The 23731-nt window shown below is 40.2% G+C and overlaps 3 protein-coding genes across 3 annotated transcripts in view; 2 read left to right on the top strand and 1 right to left on the bottom strand.

The window, feature by feature from the left end:
• LOC143286976 (uncharacterized) overlaps positions 1-2421 on the top strand; it is a 27737-nt gene extending 25316 nt beyond the window's left edge. The window contains exon 5 of the mRNA XM_076594967.1: positions 69-2421. Within this exon, the coding sequence (XP_076451082.1) occupies positions 69-838 (770 nt within the window). The 3' untranslated portion in view covers positions 839-2421. The remainder of the gene's footprint in view (positions 1-68) is intronic.
• The window catches only part of LOC143286631 (uncharacterized), a 162230-nt gene that overhangs the window by 110453 nt on the left and 28046 nt on the right, over positions 1-23731 (top strand). The gene's annotated exons all lie outside the window — the stretch shown is intronic.
• The window catches only part of LOC143286975 (uncharacterized), a 28374-nt gene continuing 18624 nt past the window's right edge, over positions 13982-23731 (bottom strand). The window contains exons 11-15 of the mRNA XM_076594965.1: positions 23304-23369; positions 22921-23028; positions 21206-21301; positions 19506-19598; positions 13982-16811 (exon numbers count right to left, since the gene is read on the bottom strand). Coding sequence (XP_076451080.1) covers positions 16776-16811; positions 19506-19598; positions 21206-21301; positions 22921-23028; positions 23304-23369 — 399 coding nt within the window. The 3' untranslated portion in view covers positions 13982-16775. The remainder of the gene's footprint in view (positions 16812-19505; positions 19599-21205; positions 21302-22920; positions 23029-23303; positions 23370-23731) is intronic.

The raw sequence follows: 23731 nt of genomic DNA, 5'->3' as shown, positions 1-23731 counted from the left end.
GTTGTTGTTGTTGTTGCTGCTGTTCTTCTTCTTTTTCTTCTTCTTCTCATCATTGTCAAAACCCGCAGGTCAGCAGTTCCCGCCGGACTTCCCCGAGGCAGTGCGCAGGGTCCACCGGTCCTTGCTGCACGTGCTGGCCCACCTGTACCACTGCCACCACCCACTGCTGCTGTCTCTGGGGCTGCAGGGCCACCTCAACACCCTCCTCACGCACTTCATGGCCCTAGGGACCCGCTTCCGCCTCCTGCCCCACAGGGATGCTCAGGTGCTCGTGGAGCTCCACCACGCTCTCCTCAACGCCTCCGCTGGCGCTGAGCAGCAACAACAGGAGGAGGAGGAGGAGGGAGAAGAGTCCGCGGCCATGGCTGCTGCTGCTGCTTCTTGTTCTCGTTTCCTGCAGGGTGATGAAAAAGGAGGAGGAGGAGGAGGAAGAGGAGGAGAATGGGGTGTGGGTGTGGGTGTGAATGTGGGTAGGGGTAGGGGTGGTGATCATCCTGGATCCACTGCGCCAGAGGAAGAGGGGGAGAAAGGCCCGGACACAATCCGTCAGGAATCCAAAGACCACCAGCACCTCCGTCAGGATCCCAAAGACCACCAGCCCCTCCGTGGGGATCCAAAACACCTCCCCCGTCAGGACGACGGCCCCCCCGACCTTCCTGGCACGGACAGGAATCACGCTCTTCTCTCCCTCCACCACCACCACCACCACCACCAGCACCACCGATTTGCAAGTCAAGGCTCTGGGGATGCCCATGTAAACCGTGCCCCTGCCTCCACATCCCCTTCCACCCCTTCCTCTTTTTCCTCGCCACGGTCAAAGGTGCCCTCGAAGGGGTAGAAAAAGTAAGGTTCTCTATTGAGTTTTATCATGTCGTGGAGGTTAACCAGGTTTTTTTTTGGGTGGGGGGGCGGGGGCGAAAAAGAGGGTGAAGACTGTGTGTGTGTGTGTGTGTGTGTGTGTGTGTGTGTGTGTGTGTGTGTGTGTGTGTGTGTGTGTGTGTGAGAGAAGTGATTTTTAAGATACCTGTGTGTTTTAATTAATGTGTGAGCATGTGCATGCTACCTGTGTGCGCGCGTGTGTTGGACAATACTGTGGAATCAATGCAAGTGGTGGGACTATTCTGGGGACACTGATGAAAGACGCCACTGTTCAATTTTCATAACTCAGAACTGGTTTTTAATCAATTACACGTGCTACTACTTATCATTATTGGTAATGTTATCATTATTCTGTTTTGTCATTATCAGTATTATGTGTGTGTGTGTGTGTGTGTGTGTGTGTGTGTGTGTAGCTCTATACCTGTGGTGATGAGGAAGGGATTGCTTTATTACCCGCCATGTTTTATGTGGGATGACGCAAAAAAAAAAAAAAAAAAAAAAAAGAAAAGAAAAAAAAAAAGAAAGAAAAAAAAAGAATAGTGATGTGTTGTTGTTTTTCTTTTTATCTCATCTATTTTGTTGTTGTTTTTGTTGACCATCCTGTCATGTATTTAGAATTTGGTAGGTTGTTTGTGTGTGTGGAGTGATGTGGCAGTTCAGATGATTGCGCGCGCGCGCGCGCGTGTGTGTGATCTGAACAGCTGTTCATGTAGTGATTGTTGTTTTTTAAAATCATATTTGACTGGGGCTACGTCATTGTGGGAACACTTTTTAGGTGTCTGTTCACACACGAATACATGCAGGTAGGTTTGTATTCAGAGACGCGATTGTGTGTGTGTGTGTGTGTGTGTGTGTGTGTGTGCTTTGTATTTTAAGCACAGCTATTCAAAAGCGTTATGTGAATTTTTCAGAGAGAAGTGCTTTCATACTGTTGTGATAAGTGATACCGGTCTACAACTGTCACTCATAAAAAAAAATGAGTTACCAGTATTTCATGCTCCCTACATTGGTGAAGTTCTCAGAACCCACCTTCTGGGTTTTTTCCCCACCCTACCCCTTATCTCCCCCCGCCCACACCCTCTCCATCCCCGAAAGAAAAAAAAATCTACAGAGTTTTGCACTGTTTTTCTTACCTGTGGTCGTGCAGACTTGGCATGGGATGATAAAAAACAAAACAAAAACAAAACAAAGAAACAGTAATGGCAATATGGAGAGAAAAGTGTACCTTGAAACGTGTGCATATTTATACACACACATTCATAAATGCATATATATCAAGGCATGCTTATCCGACAAATTAAAAAAAAAATCATTTGAAATTTCAGCTTGTGTTAAGAGACATCAGATAAATGTAAATGAATTTTTGTTTTGTTTGTATAATCTGTTTCAAAGTGTGATGCATAGACCTGTGATTCGGTATGTCAGGAGGACTGTAATCTATATAGGTGAATCTACAAAGCAATGGGAAAAACAAAACAAAAACAGTGTCTGTCTTGGTTTGTTTAAATCACAAAGTGAATAAACTATATGATATCCTTGTAAGTGATGGCATGATTTTTGTCTTGAGAGTGGATGATTATGATCTATCGTGACGAAATACTTAGTTGTCACTGAATAACTTATGGTGCCATTTGCCTTGTTTAAAGTGTCTTTCTCTTTGAGACACATACAGTGTATGTGCCTGTTTGCATGCATGTGTGCGTTCATGTATGCGTGCGTGCGCATATGTGCAGGCAATGAGTTCAACTTTCCGGATTATGAACAAAGTGCCCATTATCTTCCTCGGATTAAAAGAAAGAAAAAAAGAAAAAGAAAAAAGAAAGAAAAAAAGAACCCAGTGTGTGTGTGTGTGTGTGTGTGTTCTTTCTTTCTTTAGTTTAACGTCTTTTCACTCTAAGTGATATTAGACGAGGGTAGGAAAATAAATCGAGGGGGGAAAAGAAATTACTGTGTTCGCATGTGAGTAAAAGTATGTGTGCGTGCGCGCGCGCGTGTGATATAGCATTTCATGACTATCATGGCTTCACTGCATGTTCTAAAACAAAGTCTTCCTCTTCTCACTGGTTTGTTGTCTATTGACTACAAGATGATTTCATCTATTCTAGAAATGTCGAGTGCTGAAGTTTTAACTCTCTGCTTTGTTGAAAGACTTCATGTCCCTAAAGTTTCATTCTGAATCAGCTTAAAAGAAGCTGTTTATATTTCAACAGTCCTAAGTGTTGACATACAAAAAAAACCCCCCCAAAAAACCCCAAGTATCATTCTGTATATACGTCCACACTTGTCAGTGACAAACAAGTTTTTTTTCTTCTTCTTCCTCTTTATTGTTTTGTTTTGGATGGATGACTATATGAAAACCTATGCCTGTTCACATGTATAAGGTAGTTCCAGCTCTTTTTTGCAACATTTTTTTTTTCCTGGATGCTCTTGCTAAACTTTCTGGATATTCTTCCCACTTTTGTTCACAGCATTTATCTCTCTCACTCTTAAAACACATGCACACACAAGCATGCAGACAGACAGACTCACAAACACATCAGCATATATACACAAAGTTCATGACGAGAAAGGTTTATTCTGTATAAAGCTATAGGCATACATCAGACATTGCTTCCAAAAAAATCCATTGCTTGACTTCACGCAGCCAAGAACACCACAAACAATATTATATTACAAAACATCTTCTGTATCTATAATATGACCGCTTATATACAGATGACATAACAAAAATGCAGCAATGAAAGCCAGATGAATTTCATCTCCACTGGAGAAGCAGCAAATTTTCTTTGAAATACAAACAAATGGGGATTCAATTAAATAGCTACATTGCTCATTTATACCATCACCCTTCATGCTTAAAAATAATTTAGAAACATTTCCTAAATTCTGTTCCACAATAAAATATGCACACATCTTTCACATGATATAGAGGGAGGAGGGATAGTAGGATGGTGGGAGAGGATGAGGGAAGAGAGAGAGGTAGAGAGAGAGGTGGAGAGAGAATGAGAGGGAGTTAAGAGGGAGGAAGAGCAGGTGGGATCAGGAAAAGAAAATCTTAACTTCATAAAATTGGATTTTATCACATCTCATATCACCAAAGTTTTATTCCACAGAAAGAAAGGAAGAAAGAGGAAAAAAAGATATCACGGAACTTCATTTTGAAGACAGAAGTAGGGGGGAAAAGAAGGATAAATATCTGTATAAGTAATTCATACAACTGCGTAACAACAAAAATAAGAACGGAAGTCTAAAATATTCTCCCTGGACCATCAGGGACTGGGTATTCAAGTCATAAATGTTTATTACCTTTTTTTTCCCAGTCCTGGCATAAAACAAGACTTTCACAGTTTAGGGGAAAGGGGAAATGTTCATCTGTATCTGATGCTCTGTTAAAAAAACAACAACAAAACAACTGTAGCTTTAGCCCTTGAGCAGCCAGCCAATTTCTGACGAAATGACATTTGCTGTGTCGCAACGGCACAAACAATGGACTGAAATATTTTGTAATTTTCAAAAATCTATTTCCGCCTTGCTAATTTTTTCGCAGCAGCTTCATGAACGTTCATAGGAACAATAATAACAATATGTTTAACTTCGTAATAATCTATTTGACTCTATCACTAAAAGGATTAAATTTTTTCCATGATTGTGTAGTTATTTATTCGTTGTAAAAATATCAAATGATGTAATATCAAATGATGTAAAATACACGCACAGATGGAGAGAACGCAACAAGAGCACATCCCCGTCCCACCCCAAATGACCACAAAACACCAGTGTATTTTGTGTGTCATACATATAACATGAAATCACGCAAAATATACACTGTAGTAGACCCTATGCCACAGCTCATTTTTTGCTGACAGATATAAGTAATGGTGGGGTAACCTACCGCTTTACACTTTCTGTGAATTGGAACCCACGAGAAAACTGAGGCCACATAACTGCACCAACAGTCAATGGGGAAGGAAGCAAGCATCAAAATTAACATGAATGCTTTTGAAAAAACTGGCAAACACTAAAAAGGTTGTTGCCTTTCAACTGTGCAAAGTGTGAGGCAAAATAGGAACTGAACCATGTTCAGTTCCCTCTCACCTATGTTTGGGGATGTCATATTCCTGATTCTTCACCAATGAAAATAGTTCCCCCCCCCCACCCCCTCCCCCATCAGAAAACAACAAAATCCCATCTGTTGGTCCAGTGTCAAATTCAGAGATGACATCTTACCTCTCACATATAATATTTGGGATGGAAAATTCTCCCCCAACTCTTCCAGTAGTTTTAATCCTCGGTCAAAAGTGGAAGCCGCGATGACTGCCAAAAATCGAGAGATACCACGAAAAGTGAGACCAAAACCTCATAATTTATCACACAACACTCAGTTGATCAAAACCTTCACAACGACCAGATCCTTTGCGACAACGGTTAACTGCCGACTGCACAACTAATATCTTCCTCAAACAGAACATCCAGCATGAATCAGTTTCCCAACTTTAGCAAGTTTAGCCATTAGATGCCCACAGTACCAGACCATCTCCCAATATTTCTGGGGCCAAACGATTTGAAACAAAATGTAGAAACAAAATGTAAATATAGAACTGTACACAAAAATCATACACCAATTTATGGCCACAATAACAACAAAAGGGACTCTTGTCTCCTGCGTAGAGCAGAAAAAAAAAACGGAGGAGGAGGAGGAGGAGAAGAAAATAAAGGAGAACCAAGTAAAAAGAAAAGTTTTGTGAAAATATAACAGGCTCAAGACAGATACAGAACAAAAGGCATGGAACTCAACTCAACAGAGAGAGACAGAGAGAGAGAGTGTTTATCAAGATAATTTCCAATGGGGGTTCGTGCCCACTCGAGCGTTCTCTGACCTGTAAAACTGAACAGACTACTGCCACCACACTGTCAATAACCATTACCCTAAAAACGATTCAATGACCATGTGTGTGCATGTTTGTGAGTGTGTGAGTGTGTTTGTGTGTGGGTGGGTGGGAGGGAGAGGGAGGTTGGGGAGTGGGAGGGAGAGAGCTTGCATGCGCTGCCCATGTTTTCTGTGAGTTTTAGGTGTGGAAAGGCTGCTGACTGATGCCATTTTAAATACACCACATACACAAACCAGATTATTCTATCTAAAGCCATCAGGTAGTCTCACAACACTCAATTCCTTATTACTGTTGTCTGATCTCTCAGTGTGGAATCTCTTCCACATCATCTCTCTTTCTCAAGTTCTTGTTGCTGCTGTTAAATGTGTTATTCATAATGTAAAACTGAAACAACAACAATAACACAAAAGCTTGACAGACTGCATAGATCTATGGAAATGAAGATTAATCAGAAAGATGGAGAGTCTCACAGACAGATACACAGTGAGAGAGAGAGAGAGAGAGAGAGAGAGAGAGAGAGAGAAAGAGAAAGAGGGGGGTGGGTGGGCAGAGAAAGACAGAGAAAGGGAGAGAGAGAAAGAGAAAGAGAAAGAGAGCAGGCAAACTGATACCCTGTACAAACCATTCACCTATGGTCCAAAATAGCATGTACAAATATTAAAAGTTCTCAAATAAACCAGTCACCTGTGCCAAAATTAAATTTTCTCACATATCAACCGAAGTCACCTGTGCAAAAGAAAAAGCTTTCACACGTAAAAAAAGGTCCATGTGTTAAAGAATTAACTTTCTTAATTATAAACCAAAATCACTTGTGCAAAGAAAAATATACTTCGGCATTCATATACCAGTCACCTGTGCAAAAATTAAACTTTCTAACCTGAGCAATAAAATTAAACTTTCTCAAGTATGCCAAAATCATCTGCGCAAAAAATCGATCTTTCTCACTTATACACCAGTCACCTGTGCCAAAAATAAAACTTTTTTTTTTTTTTTTTCACAAATGAAATGGTCACCAGTTCAAAATTAAGCTTTCTCATTTATAACAAAAACCAACTGTTTAAAACGAAACAGAGGAAGTTACCACTAACGAAAAGACCTCATGGAAAGGATACCCTGCACACACAGCACAGGCCTCACAACACACTACAATAAATAAAACAAGAACTGACCGAATTAAAGTCAAACTAGTGCTGTACCGAATCGTACTGTATTACAACCACATTGTATATACTGATAATGTCTTTTTCTGGTGCAGGTGTGTGTGTGTGATTAAAGCCTCAATGAATGACACAGTAAACGAATGATGAATGATGAACACCTAAAATCAGCTGTCAGTTGGATCTACCCTGGCAGGCAGCCTTTTGTGATTGTGTGTGTAAAGCGTTTCAAATTTGGTCTCTTGGCCAAAAATAGGTGCCGTGTAAGTGCCAATAACAATAATGTACTGTACTGTATTGTATAAAACAGTAAAACAGTATTGTATTGTACTGTGTTAAATTCCAGTCACAACTGATTTCTCAGCATGAAACTCGGGATGCTCTTCCCAACAAGAATGTCGCTTTTATCTGGTGCCACCCATCCCCTCCCCCCCTTCTGTCTGAATGCATTGTGTTGTCATACAGTGTTTATTCCGACTCAACATACATGCATGCCACACCTTCTACACTCAAGGATTTGCGTAGCTGCTTAGACTGAGTGAGCACTGCAGATGAAGAGGAGGCTGTCACCATGTCCCTCTGATGACAGTCCCCATTACACTGCTAACATCAGTGCCTGACAAACTGAACACAGGCCTGAAAGCAACAGAAAAAATGCCAGAAACTGAGACAAAAGTATGCGAACCAAATTTGAAGCCCTTTTTTTTTCCAAATCACACGATCATCAGATTTGCGATAATGACTTGTCATAATGCCAATGTTGTTGAGATCTATTCGATTCAGGTTTGATTCTACATCGGTGCAGGTCTGTGTTCTTTAAACTCTTCCTCATAAGAATCCAGAAACAGACACCAGCAGTGCTGATATATTCTCAAAGACACACTTACAAACTGAACAATAACCCCCCCCCCCTCCCCACCCCCCCCAACAAAAAAATGCTGGTTCTAACATGACAAGCACACTCGGGTATAATTTCATAAAACCTTTCAATGTACCACGAGTCTTTGTATTCAGGATGAAAAAAACAAAAAAAAATATGTTGGTGGGCACATGAGTGTGTCTACGAAAGAGACAAGATGCTGAGAAAGACCCACGGAAAGATGAGACAGCAAAGAAAAGAATACACACCTGAACATGTTCACGCCTACCATTTCTCCACGTCATATCACATCAGAAGCCAAAGGACACACACCATAGCCGACTAGCACATAACGGTGCCTTTATCACCCACGATTGCACTTATTCTCTGGGACAACAACACACAATCCGTCCAATACATTCCAACATTAAAAGTAAAAACCGAGCCCCTGCACCAATCCTCCACACAGGAAAGAAGATGAAGGAGACATAGAAAGAAAAAGAAAGAAGAAAAAACAAAAGTGAATGAAACTGGATGAAGGTTACCTGTTTGACACAAGATAGCACCAATCCAGCTAAACAATCACCATGTTCTTCTTTTTGGTTCACCTCTAATCACTTACATCATCATTGTTTTTTTTTAAAAACAACAACCAAAAAGCAAACTGATAGTATCAGTATCAGTAGCTCAATGAGGCATCACTGCGTTCGGACAAGTCCATATACGCTACACATCTGCCAAGCAGATGACTGACCAGCAGCGTAACCCAATGCACTTAGTCAGGCCTTAGATATATCCTGAACAAGAATACTTTATTATCTGTAAAAGAGAACTTTATGTTGCTCTGTGGAGCTAATACATATGCTTTTTAACACGTCACATTTTTTATCTGCAAAAGTGTAAACAATTTCTTTTTTTCAGAAATAATATTCTTGTATCCTGTATCTTGAACAGGATGTAGAAGACTATCAAGGAAGCCAAAGAAATTACAAAGGTAAACACACAACCATACAAAAAAAAACCCATCATTATTGTCATTTAAAAAGCAAAGACAAAAAAATCAAGCATCTGTAACTTGAATACCTGAGTCCGTCAACTGACATTTAAAAAATGGTTTAACTTGCGGTGAGACGTTTCACTACATGTGTCCCAGTCTCTGATTAAAACTGACCCAACCACTGCATAAATGAAAATCACATGAACTGAATATAAAATTAGCAATTAGCACTGTTCCCCTAAAACCCGACAATTTATGGTAGATATGTTCAAAATGTTTAAATTCATGTTGTCCAACTTTCTTTTGAATAAAAAAAAAAGAGTTAAAAACAACAACAACAAAATCCAGTATCACAAAAACCCTACCTTCACCAGTTTGAAGAAAAAAAAAAATCTTCACCCAAAAAGTATTTAATTCCCCCCCCCCTCCCCCCCAACTAAAGTCACGAGAGAAACTCACAAATGATAATAATATTCTCTCTCACAAAATCAATTACCACATGAACACCACAATGCATGACAAGTCTGCACATTGTTTAGGCAGTAAGTACCAAAAGTAACCAAGGACCACAGCAAATACAAGCATCAATACGCCCACTGCACTTTCTACCTGAACCAGCTGTTCTTCATGTTTGCTGTCACACAGTCTGTCTGCATCTGGTGCCCAAAAATAATGTCCACATGCACACACACACACACTCACGCACGAAGATGTGCACAAGCACAAACATGCACACTGATGCACACACATACACACACAGATGTGCAAAAGCACATATACATACACACAAATATGCACACACACACACACACACGCAAATATGCACACTGACACACGCATACACACAGATGTGCGAAAGCACATGTACACACACAAATATGGACATAGACACACACATGCACACACACACACACACACAAACCAACCTGGATGATTTTTCCCCCCAGTTGCTAGTGTAAATGCATATACTTACACACATAAATGTGCACATAGTCTCTGCATATAAGGGAGAGAGACAGAGAGGCAGAGAGAGAAGAGAGAGAGAGAGAGAGAGAGAGAGAGAGAGAGAATTCATGTGTGTGTATTTGTGTGAAAGCGTGTACATGCATGCGTATATGTGCGTCTGTGTTCTTGTGTGTGCATGTATGTGTTTATCAGTCACACATGTGCATGAAAACTTGTGTGTGTACATGCGTGTGTGCCTGCACTTTTTCTTTCTGCACCTGTAATGCTGTAAGAATGAGAATTCAAACGCACACGGTTTGGGGCTGGTTCTGAGACAGGGCCGCCATCACACAACAAAAGTCTGAACACATTACTGTGTTTAAGCAGGCAGCTGTGTAACATACATGGATGACAAAAAAAAGCCCCACTCTCCTCTCCTGCATCATCTCACAACACTATCTATTTATACACAGTATCCATAGTATACCACAGAAATCAAGCATCAATTTCCTATAAAAAACAACAACAAACAAACAAAAAAAACACCCCAACAACCCCAAAACCCACAATCATCACCAAATATATATATATCATATATGTATATCTATACACATCACCATTAAAATAATTCAACATGAAATTTCTGCATTATAGATACAGCTCAATTTGTTTTCAGTTGTCTTTTTAAAGAAACACAAAAAAAACGACTGACAGTAATGCAAACAAAACACAGTTACATACTTACTGATCAGTATTAAATTAGATGCCCTCTGAATTCTCCACTCACATGTATGTATGAACAAATTTTATGTATAACATTACTGCTTTTCTGTCAGCACTAGTTGTCGCAACACTCTCACTTTTTTTTTTTTAATAATTTTTTTATCACATATTATTTGTCATCTTTTTTCAGTCAAGGTTTCACTTCCTCAATACACAATGCAAAGAAAACAATGTTAGAAAAAAACAAAAAAACACACAAAAAGCTCAAGAACACAACCCTGCGGTGTCAGGAAAACACTGCTCTTGCAACTCCCTTTTCTCTTTTCGTCTACTCACTGCCACACTTGCTGCAGATCATTGTGACGAAATTCTGAAGCACAGGACTGTATGGGTTGAGACAACAAGAGCTGGGTATCCTTTTTCTTTGTGCATGTCTTGCTTTGTGCTGTGAGGGCCACCCCTCTGACCAGAATTGTTTCGACGGAACTTCAGGAATATGCAGTTCCTGTACAAAAATACCTTCAAGCGAGATCAGACCAACAGTTGATCAATCAATCAGGTGGTTTTTTTTTATGAGAAAAACATAGGTTCAGATCACTCGATCACTTTTTGCACTGATAATGGGACTGGAAGAAGTGAGGACGGGAGGGGAGGGAGAGAGAGAGAGAGACAGAGACAGAGACAGAGGGAGACAGAGAGAGACAGACTGACAGACAGACAGACAGAGATATCATCCTGATCATGTGATAATCAAAACCCAACAGACATCTTTGAAATATCCATTCCAATACTTAAAAAAACAAAAAACACACACACACAAAAAACAACAACAACAAAAAACAAACAAAAGAACAAACAACTTCATAACTTAAAATCACATTTTCATCACAAGCTCCAAAAATGGTTGGAGAAAGAGGAAGTGCATCATTTTCCAGATTCATGAAATGAACAGCATAACCAATGTCTGGTTACATGTGTAAAATAAAAACCGGCAAACTCTTGTCACCTCTTCCCCAAATGCTTCACACATTATATGCAGTTGATTATTCCCCACACCCAGAGTTACTACAAGCCTGATGCTGTGTACATACATCAGACAGGGCAGTGTTGACCACAAAATTCTACTCCACAAGACATTCAATGCAACACCACAACGTCAACACCACAGGAAATCATTTGACTTGACAGTGAACATCATCATCAAATTCCTAGAAAACTAAAAAGCTGCACTCTGCTGCCATAATTACACACTGAAATCATGTCTTCGGGGACAAAAATTATCAACATCTGTGGGTAATCAACTGTCCATAGGACATTCATAACAACATGATGATGAAAAACAAACAAAACAACTACATATCCACTTTGTAAACATGTGTGGTACCTCCCATGATATATAACACAAAAAAATTACATAATTTATATATATATATATATATATCTTGATGTCAGATCCACTTATAAATAAAACTTGCTGTTTACAGTCATTTTGTTACCAGCAACTATCACATAGTACATGATAAAACAACAAAACAAAACACTGATATCAATGCCCACATAAGTGTTCTAGACTTTGATCATCATTCCACAATGACAGATATATGTACAGAAGGATGCAAATATGTATATTCACTTGCTGCAATATGTCCTCTCACACACCCCCTGACTGTTTCACAGCACTCACGGACAATTGTATGATTCTCACAGCACTGATTGACAATGCTATCATTGTCACAGCACTGACTGACAATTCTAGCATTGTCATAGCACTGATCGACAATGCTATCATCGTCATAGCGCTAACGGACAATTCTATCATTGTCACAGCACTGTGTGAAAAAACAATTCTATCATTCTCGCAGCACTGACTGACAATTCTGTCATTGTCACAGCAATGACAGACAATCTTATCATTGTCACAGCAATGACAGACAATCTTATCATTGTCACAGCAATGATGGACAATTCTATAAATGTCACAGTACTGACAGACAATTCTATCGTCACAGTACTGACAGACAATTCTATCATTGTCACAGTACTGACAGACAATTCTATAACTGTCACAGTACTGACAGACAATTCTATCATTGTCACAGCACTGATGGACAATTCTATAACTGTCACAGTACTGACAGACAATTCTATCGTCACAGTACTGACAGACAATTCTATCATTGTCACAGTACTGACAGACAATTCTATAACTGTCACAGTACTGACAGACAATTCTATCATTGTCACAGCACCGATGGACAATTCTATAACTGTCACAGTACTGACAGACAATTCTATCGCCACAGTACAGACAGACAATTCTATCATCACAGTACTGACAGACAATTCTATCGTCACAGCACTGACGGACAATTCTATAACTGTCACAGTACTGACAGACAATTCTATCGTCACAGTACTGACAGACAATTCTATAACTGTCACAGTACTGACAGACAATTCTATCATTGTCACAGCACTGACGGACAATTATATATCCGTCACAGTACCGAGAGACAATTCTATCATCACAGTACTGACATACAATTCTATCACTATCACAGCACTGACGGACAATTCTAGCATTGTCACAGCACTGATTGACAATGCTATCATTGTCAAAGCACTGAGGGGCAATTCTAGCATTGTCACAGCACTAAGTGACGAACAATTCTATCACTGTCACAGCACTGACCAATTATTTATCATTCTGACAGCACTGACCACCAATTCCAACATTCCCACAGCACTGACTGACAATTCTGTCATTGTCACAGCATTGACAGACAATTCTATCATCTCTCACAGCACTGATGGACAATTCTATCATTGTCACAGCATTGACAGACAATTCTATCATCTCTCACAGCACTGATGGACAATTCTATCATTGTCACAGCACTCTTATCATTGTCACAGCACTGACAGACAATTCTGTCATTGTCACAGCACTGACAGACAATTCTATCATTGTCACAGCACTCTATCATTCTCACAGCACTGACAAACAATTCCATCATTCTCACAGCACTGACTGACAATTCTGTCATTGTCACAGCACAGACAGACAATTCTGTCATTGTCACAGCACTGAGAAACAATTCTGTCATTCTCACAGCACTGACAGACAATTCCATCATTGTAACAGCACACTTATCATTCTCACAGCACCGACAGACAATTCCATCATTCTCACAGCACTGACCAACAATTCTATCATTGTCACAGCACTCTATCATTCTCACAGCACTGACAAACAATTCCATCATTCTCACAGCACTGACTGACAATTCTGTCATTGTCACAGCACTGACAAACAATTCCATCATTCTCACAGCACTGACAGACAATTCCATCATTCTCACAGCACTGACCGACAATTCTATCATTCTCACAGCACTGACAGACAATTCTATCATTGTCACAGCACTCTATCATTCTCACAGCACTGACAAACAATTCCAACCTTCTCACAGCACCGACAGACAATTCCATCATTCTCACAGCACTAACAGACAATTTTATCATGGTCACAGCACTCTATCATTCTCACAGCACTGACAAACAATTCCATCATTCTCACAGCACTGACAGACAATTCCATCATTGTCACAGCACTGACAAACAATTCCATCATTCTCACAGCACTGACAAACAATTCCATCATTCTCACAGCACTGACAGACAATTCCATCATTCTCACAGCACTGACAAACAATTTTATCATGGTCACAGCACTCTATCATTCTCACAGCACTGACAGACAATTCCATCATTCTCACAGCACTGACAAACAATTCCATCCTTCTCACAGCACTGACTGACAATTCCATCATTCTCACAGCACTGACTGACAATTCTGTCACTGTCACAGCACAGACCAACAATTCCATCATTCTCACAGCACTGACTGACAATTCTGTCACTGTCACAGCACAGACCAACAATTCCATCATTCTCAGCACACAAGGACGGACAAGCTGAAGTTAGACATGTGTGCATCTGTGAATGCTAAATGCCTCCTAAGCAAGGTTCTCTCAACTTGTCAAAAGTTGATTTGTATGATACAGGTATTTTCTGGATATCTACAGAACTTTATAAATTTTTGCCGCTTTGTACAAAATGACTAGTCCAGGGTTCTCTGTACAGAATGACAAAAAACAAAACAAAAACAAAACATTTTTAACAGTAAACCTCTTCCCTCTCTCTAAAATACACACACACACACACACACTGTACACTTTCTTTTTACTTTGTTGGCTTATGATCACTTCAAACAAGAAAAAATGGAAGTTTACAAAAGAAATTCATTGTGTAATCAAAAATAAAACCTTTTTTTTTTCTTTTTTTTTTAAACAGGCTGCAGGAATCTCATAACCACTGGCCAAATCTAATGAATATGTGTCTTTCTGATTCCTGCAAGCCAGTCAAAAAAAAAAAGATGTATAACTATCTGTAATACACTAAGAACTTTTCGTTTATATGCAGACTATCTTAGCTTCAAAATGCCATTTAACCTCAAATGTGCAGCTGTTTTTCTCATGTCTGTACTTTCCAGTGATGATGCAGCCAGAGTGTCTGATATTATATGTTATCAATACTTTTCAAGAATTCTTTCCATTCTCTATGACTATTTTCTGTAAAGTTTTGATTACTCAGATTACAATATGATCTTAAATGTTAAGGAAATATTGAAAAAGCAGCTTGGGTAAAGTTCTTAAGTCCAATTTTTGTACAAGTGCTTTGAAATTAACATTCAAGAATGAAGTTGTAACTGCTAATTAGCCATGCAACCCACAAAGAATTCAAACAAAACAATCTTTATTAATTAATTTCCCCCCCTTCGTCTTCAGAAAACATCTATTTTGAAGTGCAGATGACTTAAGATTGTACAGATGGCTGTGAATGTCATTGGTATTGTGGTATAAGAAACAGATGTCTTGGTTTTCAAGCAAAACACTCTGTGCACAGATCTGATGTCTAACACTCTGTGCACAGATCTGATGTCTGTTAAGATCTATCCATTGTCAGTCAGCTGGTGGAGTTTAATGAAGTCTGGTCTGGCCGAACCACAACAGATCAGGACTTGCGAAGTTCTAACAGTGAGTAATTTTATCTTCACCTGGGATGAACTGTCAGTTCATCTTTGTAGGGACACACTGTATTTCAATATACAGCAAGTGTGAATGTTGTACTGAGATTCATACAAATATCAACAACAAAAACTGATGAAAAAAAAAATCTCTGATAAAAAAGCAATATCTAAGACATAACTGAAGTTAACCCAAATGCTGGTAACCATATTAGTCCTGAAACACAACAACCCAGTAACCGATTCTTTCATGCTCAATGTCTCCTTGTGAGAATCCCTGTTGTATCCTTGAGATTTCTATGAGGCACTATGGACAAAAAGTACGGCATCTTTCTTTCTAAAAGACACCACTTTAGAAAGGAGAGACAAGACCTTTTTCAGAACTCATTCATTCACTAACCTGCTCAAAACTGAACACTTATGTTGCTCATTACGCATTATGTTGCGTTTCAAATCGATGCTCTATGAATATTCACTCTGACTAACATAGAAGTCTTCTTAGGTGTTTGTTACAGTCACCTGCAACCAGCCCTCTTCTCCTTTCCCTCACACTTCAGCCACCTGGCAAGAACTGGTAGTTCTTACACCACAGTGTCGCACACATTCACACACACCACACATGATGTCCAACATCAAGCAGAGATCTCAAAGTCAGGATCCTACTTGTGGAATCCTGCCTTATCATGAAGAACCAACCAGCATTCATTATACTGACCATCACAATCTAGCAAGCATTATACTGACCATCACAATCTGCCAACAGCTGTGCCCTGTTGACATCTGCTTTCCCAAAAAGTACTGCCGAGTCGCCCTGAACACGTCTACAATGTAACCCATGGCAGAAAGCCTCACACACAGCCATGGCCTGCACAGCTTCATCTTAACTGGTTTTACAGCTGGTGTGGATGTTAAGGTTTCCCCATTTATATCACAAACACCCCATCATTTCCCAAAGATGACAACGACACCATCGCTTTGCTGCACACACATACACATCACGTCACAAAGATGACGATGGCACCATCACTTTGCTTTCATGTACATGCACTCACACACACTCACAGAGCCGTGGAGTATTTCACTGCTGACAGAACTACCCCATGTGTTGACTACAGGAGGAGGAGGAGGAGGAGGCCAGGTAGGGCGATGTCTACACTGGCTGAGGAGACTGGAGGTGCCGTAGCTACCTGCTGCTGCGCTGTGTCTGCCATGTTCCTTACTGTCTCCCACAGCCTCATCATCGCTCCAGCAGGGCTTTGAAATCTTCAAATATCTGCACAGGAAACACAAGAACGTCACCAGCCTGCATGCTTCTTTACCATCTCCTTCAAGCAAGAACAATACTGTGCATAAATCAAATTAAATCCTGAAATTGAAAATGACAATAAAAACGCTCAAGGGTTTTTCAAAACAAACTGAAAATTGCAGTCTTTACAACTTGAATAACAATTAAATTTCAAACAAACTGAAAACACAGTCTTTAGAATGCTAATGATATCAAAAACCACAGGCCAGCAACCGTTCTCATTTTACAAACATGAGTAAAGGTCAGCATCTACAGCACTGTGGTAACCAATCAACACAAACTGGGGTTCCGCATAGGCGGGTAGCAGTTTGCACAGGACAGGAATCAGACCCCTGCAGGAGTCTGCACTAGTGGGTCACGGTTAAGTATGTGTAATTAAACTGAGGTTTCCAACAGGCTCACTTTGCATCAGTCTGACAAAGTACAGAATAGGACACCAAAATGGGTTGTCTTCCACTTAATGGATGTATCTTTGTGAAGGACAACACTGCAGACTTCTAAGACATGTTACCAAAGACAGACCAGAAATCCACCCTGTCTAACCAAAATGAGTCTCCACAGTAACATTATTATTGTCCTTACCAAATTTCATTGGGAAAATTTGTGGGATTTGGTCTGAATTTCAGGAGATGGAATAGCAAGAGAATAATCAACACAACCTCCCCCCCCACCCCCACCCCAAACTCCAAGGTCAATCCATTACAGTCTTACTATTCTCCAACACCCATCATCCTCCATACCCCAAACACACATCTGAAACCCACTCATGTGCATTCTCAGACATAAGCTCTTTTTTTTTTTTTAACATCTATCTAGGCAAAACAATACATATTCATGAACATATTGATCCCAAGATGATATTGTAAAGATTTATCTTGTACTAGATATACGTATCATGCCCATTTTTGCACAAGTCTGTTAAGGTTCCATGGTTGTATCAAAAACATACTTGTCATATGCCTGTCTGAGGTTGCTTATGAACATTTGCAATTTTGGTTTTACTTTATTAATTCTACATTTCAGAATTTGGCTATCAATAAAATGTGAGAAACATCTATCAGTTTGTTTTGTCCAAAAAGCACCAATGCATGGTTAAGAGCAAGTCTATCACAATGCAAACACTTTTGAACATCTTACAAACCCTGTCCAAATCTGTTGTACTTGATTACCCTCCATTAGATAATGTAGAATTGTGTCTTTTTTCATTTTTGCAAAAAATTACACGTGTTATCTGGGACTAGTCCCATGTTCGTCAAAACAGAATTTGTCACAAAAACATGCAGACAAGCACTTTTGCACAAACACACAGGCACTGAGGCAAAATCGGTAAGGCACTGGATTTCTGATCCTCTGTTCACTTTTTAAAATTTATTTATTTATTCTATTATTATTATTATCACTTTTTTTCTTTAAAAAAAAAAAAATTATCTATTTATTTATTTATTTATGTACGCTTATAGTTGACTTCATCAAGTTTTTGCGCCTTATACATATTATTATTATTAGTAGTAGTTCTTTTTTTTTCTTTTTTTTAAATGTATTTATCTATTATTTATTCACCCCCTTTTTTTCCCCCCTCAAGGCCTGACTAAGCGCGTTGGGTTATGCTGCTGGTCAGGCATCTGCCTGGCAGATGTGGTGTAGCGTATACGGATTTGTCCGAACGCAGTGACGCCTCCTTGAGCTACTGAAACTGAAACTGTTCACCAGCGATCAGGGTTCAAGGCCTCAGGAAAGGCCCGTCGTTCGGATTTTCTTCATTCTACCCAGGTATGAATGGGTACCTGACCTCACCTGGGGGAAGGTTTAAACGGCGGAAGGAGAGGACTGGGTCCCGCTTTCCTATGCCGAGCCCTAGACAGGGTGAATATTAATTCACTGCCCTGATAGCCATAAAAAGCTAACGGACCTTTATCATTTTTGACTCACTTGTGTAAACAAAGTGAGTCTATGTTTTCACCCGGTGTTCAGTGGTCTGTGTGTGTGTGTGTGTGTGTGTGTGTGTGTGTGTGTGTGTGTGTGTGTGTGTGTCCGTGGTAAACTTTAACATTGACATTTTCTCTGCAAATACTTTGTCAGTTGACACCAAATTAGGCATAAAAATAGGAAAAATTCAGTTCTTTCCAGTCATCTTGTTTAAAACAATATTGCACCTCTGGGATGGGCACAAAAAAAAAAAAAAAAAAAATGAAGCCTAATTATATGCAAACTGCATTTACTGTTATATTTATATTTTTTGTATTCACTAAACTTGGCACTTTGATCTGATATTCTGACCCAACAACAAGAGCAGTCATTATTATCATTTTCTGTTCAAACAGGAACTTCTTTTGCTCAGCATGGAAGTTTTATTTATTTTGCAAACGTTTTGGTGCAGATAGTAAAAAAGGGAAATTACTCTGTAATTAATGCTAGGGGACTTAATTTGCTTTAAACTGATCTTTCTCATCTTAAACATTACATTTTGAAATTATACTCAATACATAAAAAGCTTGGATTTAAAAAAAAAAAAAAGTGTATCACAAGTGAGTCTTGAAGGCCTTGCCTCTCTTGTTAAAACTTTTTTTTAACAGAGACATATATACACAAACAATGCCCTCTGAAACACAGTGATCTCACTCCTTCTCCACCCAGCGCCTGTTCACGCAAGTCAAAACTCACCTTGAGGACCCAAGCTCTGTTCTGTAAACACTGATCCAGAATGCTTTCTTCCTTGATGTTCTGCGACCTGTTGCTTTCACGCACCATGTGAACCTGAACGCACACACCGTCCCTGGTCAGTATACCTTGCCAGTATCTAACTTCACCATCCCTTGTCAGTATTACCTTGTTCATATCTCACAAAACCATCCCCTGTCAGTATACCTTGCCAGTATCTAACTTCACCATCCCTTGTCAGTATTACCTTGTTCATATCTCACAAAACCATCCCCTGTCAGTATACCTTGCCAGTATCTAACTTCACCATCCCTTGTCAGTATTACCTTGTTCATATCTCACAAAACCATCCCCTGTCAGTATACCTTGCCAGTATCTCACTTCACCATCCCTTGTCAGTATTACCTTGTTCATATCTCACAAAACCATCCCCTGTCAGTATACCTTGTCCGTATCTCACAAACCATCCCTAGTCAGTGCACCTTGTCAGTATCTGACTAAACCATTCAGTGTCAGTGTATCTAGTCAGTATCTCACAAACCATCCCTTGTCAGCATCCCATATCAGTTTCTCACAAACCGTTCCCTGTTAGTATACCTTGTCAATATCTCATGAACCATCCTTTGTCAGTATCTCACCAAACCATCTCTTGTCAGTATACCTTGTCAATATCTCTCAAACCATTCTTTGGCAGTACCTTGTCAGTATCTCACAAACCATCCCTTGTCAGTATACCTTGTCAGTATCTCACAAACCATCCCTTGTCAGTATACCTTGTAGTATCTCACAAACCATCCCTTGTCAGCATACCATATCAGTTTCTCACAAACCGTTCCCTGTTAGTATACCTTGTCAATATCTCATGAACCATCCTTTGTCAGTATCTCACCAAACCATCTCTTGTCAGTATACCTTGTCAATATCTCTCAAACCATTCTTTGGCAGTACCTTGGCAGTATCTCACAAACCATCCCTTGTCAGTATCTCACAAACCACCCCTTGTCAGTATACCTTGTCAGTATCTCACAAACCATCCCTTGTCAGTATACCTTGTCAGTATCTCACAAACCATCCCTTGTCAGTATACCTTGCCATTATCTCTCAAACCATCTCTTGACAGTGTCTCAACAAACCACCCCTTGTTGGTATACCTTGTCAGTATCTCACCAAACCATCCCTTGTCGGTATACCTTGTCTGTATCTCACCAAACCATCCCTTGTCGGTATACCTTGTCTGTATCTCACCAAACCATCCCTTGTCAGTATACATTGTTAGTATTTCACCAAACCATCCCTTAGTACACCTTGTCAGTATCTCTCAAAACCATCCATTAGTATACCTTGTCAGTATCTCACAAAACCATCCCTTTCCGAATATCTAATCAGTATCTCACAAACTATCCTATGTCACAAAATGATCCCTTGTCACCATCTCACAAACCATCTCTTCTGATAATCTCACAAACCATCCCTTGTCGCCATCTCACAAACCGCCAACATAAACCGTTTCAGCATTCATTCACATTTCTGAGTTAAGAGATGAAAATGTATGAAAACATTAAAACACCTTTACCCCCCCCCCCCCCACCCCCTCCCCACACCCTTTTCTCCAGATAAAAAAAAAAGTCGATCATTAGGGAAAAAATAAGCACCCCCCAAAAACAACAAAAAAAACACCACCCTGGGGATTGTTCATGAGCTACCTTGGCGCGGCAGCGTTGGTAGAGGCGGTACTTGAAGTGGTGAAGACTGTGGTACTGTGAGATGTAGGGGGCTGCAACCTTACCCACCAGGAACTCCTGCAAAGCACCACAGCCATGTACAGCACTGATTATGATATCTGGATTGCAAGCTGCATCACAGCAATCTACACCCTTGTCCCCACTGGTCACAGAGACCAGAATCTTGTAGATGTCATCCCCACTATAAGCAGAGATGCCAACCCCTGTCAAGTGTATAAAGGAACAATCTGGAAATTCGGTAGGAACTTTCTGAATTTGGACTCTGAGCCACATCAGTGAACTTACATTCTATCTTCTGTTCCAACCGCTGCTTCTTTACAGCTGACACATCTGTGGCACAATGTCGCTTCCCTGGCCTTTGTTCATCTTGTTTCTCATAATTGGAATCCATGGCTGATTTCACTGTTTCGAGCTGCTTGCTCCTTTCCTTGCATTGCAGAGCATAATAAACCGGGCACAGATGCTGTTTGACCGAGACACAACTTGGTTCAGCCACGATTTTCTCTTATACGGGCAAACGATTAAACTGATTTGTCTACTCAGTGCTGTTTCAATGTAAACATGCAAACGATTCGCTAAGTATCATCACATGAGACCAAGATTAGCAGTGACTGCCCTAGCCTTGTGATCGATGGGTCTAGAGCGTCTGGGTAATGTTACGACAGGAAAGCATGTGACTATGCTATGTAGTCAAAAATGATCAGAATAGAACGACTTTGATGTTGGCGTGGCGTTGGAGCAAACTGATCGAACGTAACAAAATACACCCAAATCATAACAGTTGGATTCTCTGCTAATTACATCTCTGGATTGCAAGCTGCATCACAAGAATCTGCACCCTTGTTCTCACTGGTCACAGAGTCAAAAGTCTGGTAGATGTCATCTCCACTATAATGTAGGAGCAATGTTTTCTTCCTTTTGATCTGAAGAAATGTCCAAACCACACAACAGATTTTCTGATTTGTCCACCCAAATTCTCCATCTGGCATCAGCAGTAGCTTCTTGTCCATGATGAATAAATCGTTCAAAAGGAGGTAGAGACATGTTGAAAATATTAGAAAGCAATATCATGAAAACAGACCTAAATCATGAGCAGATCTAGAACCACAGTAAGTCTGCAGCACAGAGAATATCTGTTACTCTAGACCGACTGGAGATCAAACCATCGGCACAAAGGTCCATGGAAAACATGTCACCAGATATCATATCCTCAACATACTTCACATAATTTACAGTCACTGAACACAGCCAGTGCTTTGATTATATAAAGATAAAACAACATCACATCCCTTGCCAGCATTGCTATCTTATTCTAAGAACTCTTTGACACCTAGTTACAACAAATGACATCTTGTTGTATGGAAACGTTGTCTGTTGCTATGGACAAAACACTTGTCAATACATTTCTTTCCCACACGGACAGCTATGGTCAACCATTCATAGCCTTTACGGTGCAGACAAACCGGCTTCTAACCACTAACACACACATCCCCCCTTCGCCCTACACACAAACATTTCATGTCTAATATCACTGAAAGTGAACAGAATAGGTATTCAAATTCAAGAAAGAACACACACATGCATGTGTACTTGCACACATACACACACATGCACGCGCATACACATACAATTACAAAGCAAACAGGATATCTTCAGAAAATTCAGGAAGAGATTACCTGTGAAGAATTATCAGCGCCAGGGAGATCCGTCAGCAGAAAACGATCGTAAGCAGCACCGTGGAACAACACCGACTTGATGGTAGGGGGAGAGGAGTTTTCACACGCCTGCATCACACACGATATAAACTTAAAAAAAAAAGTTGTTTTTTTTCACTGATAAACCTCAAGAAATATGAACTGAAAAGGACTGGTGCGTGTGCGTGTGCATGTGCATGTGTGTGTGTGTGGTTGATGCATGTGTGTGCAACCAACCCATCTTTTGTTCCCAGTTCCTCTACCATGATTCCAAAAGACAAAATCAGAATGCTCATGTCCATGTTCGACACCCCTCCCGTCCCTACACACCTCCAGCCCTGCTCCTCCATGTCTGCTCTCCTTACCTGGCAGGACTGTTTCAGGTTGGGCCTGTTGATTTCTCGCATCTGAGGCTTCATCCTCATGCAGTCCTGTAACAGTCATCATACACTATCGGGCTACAACAGGCCCAGGAAAGAACAAAAAGAACACACACAAAAAACAAAACAAAACAGAATGATCAAAGTTTCATCCACACACACTCTTTCTGCTTCCCTCCCTCTCTCTTAAAAAAAAAAAAAAAAAAAAAGAAAAAAAAGAAGAAAAAAAAAAGAAGAAAAAACCCCCTTTCCCCCAATGTGATTTTTGGGAATGTTATTTACATAGGCAGTGTGTGTAGTTTTATTGTATGTATGTGTGTGAGTGTGCGTGCATGGGTGTGCGTGCGTGTGTGTGCCCCAGAGAGAGAAAGAGAGAGAGAGTGTGTGTATAATTGTGTGTGTGTGTGTGTGTG

The sequence above is a fragment of the Babylonia areolata genome, chromosome 10, assembly GCF_041734735.1.
Source record: "Babylonia areolata isolate BAREFJ2019XMU chromosome 10, ASM4173473v1, whole genome shotgun sequence".
In the NCBI taxonomy this organism is placed as follows: Eukaryota; Metazoa; Mollusca; class Gastropoda; order Neogastropoda; family Buccinidae; genus Babylonia; species Babylonia areolata.
Note: the sequence above shows the minus strand (reverse complement) of the source record. Positions and strands in the feature narration are given on the sequence as shown.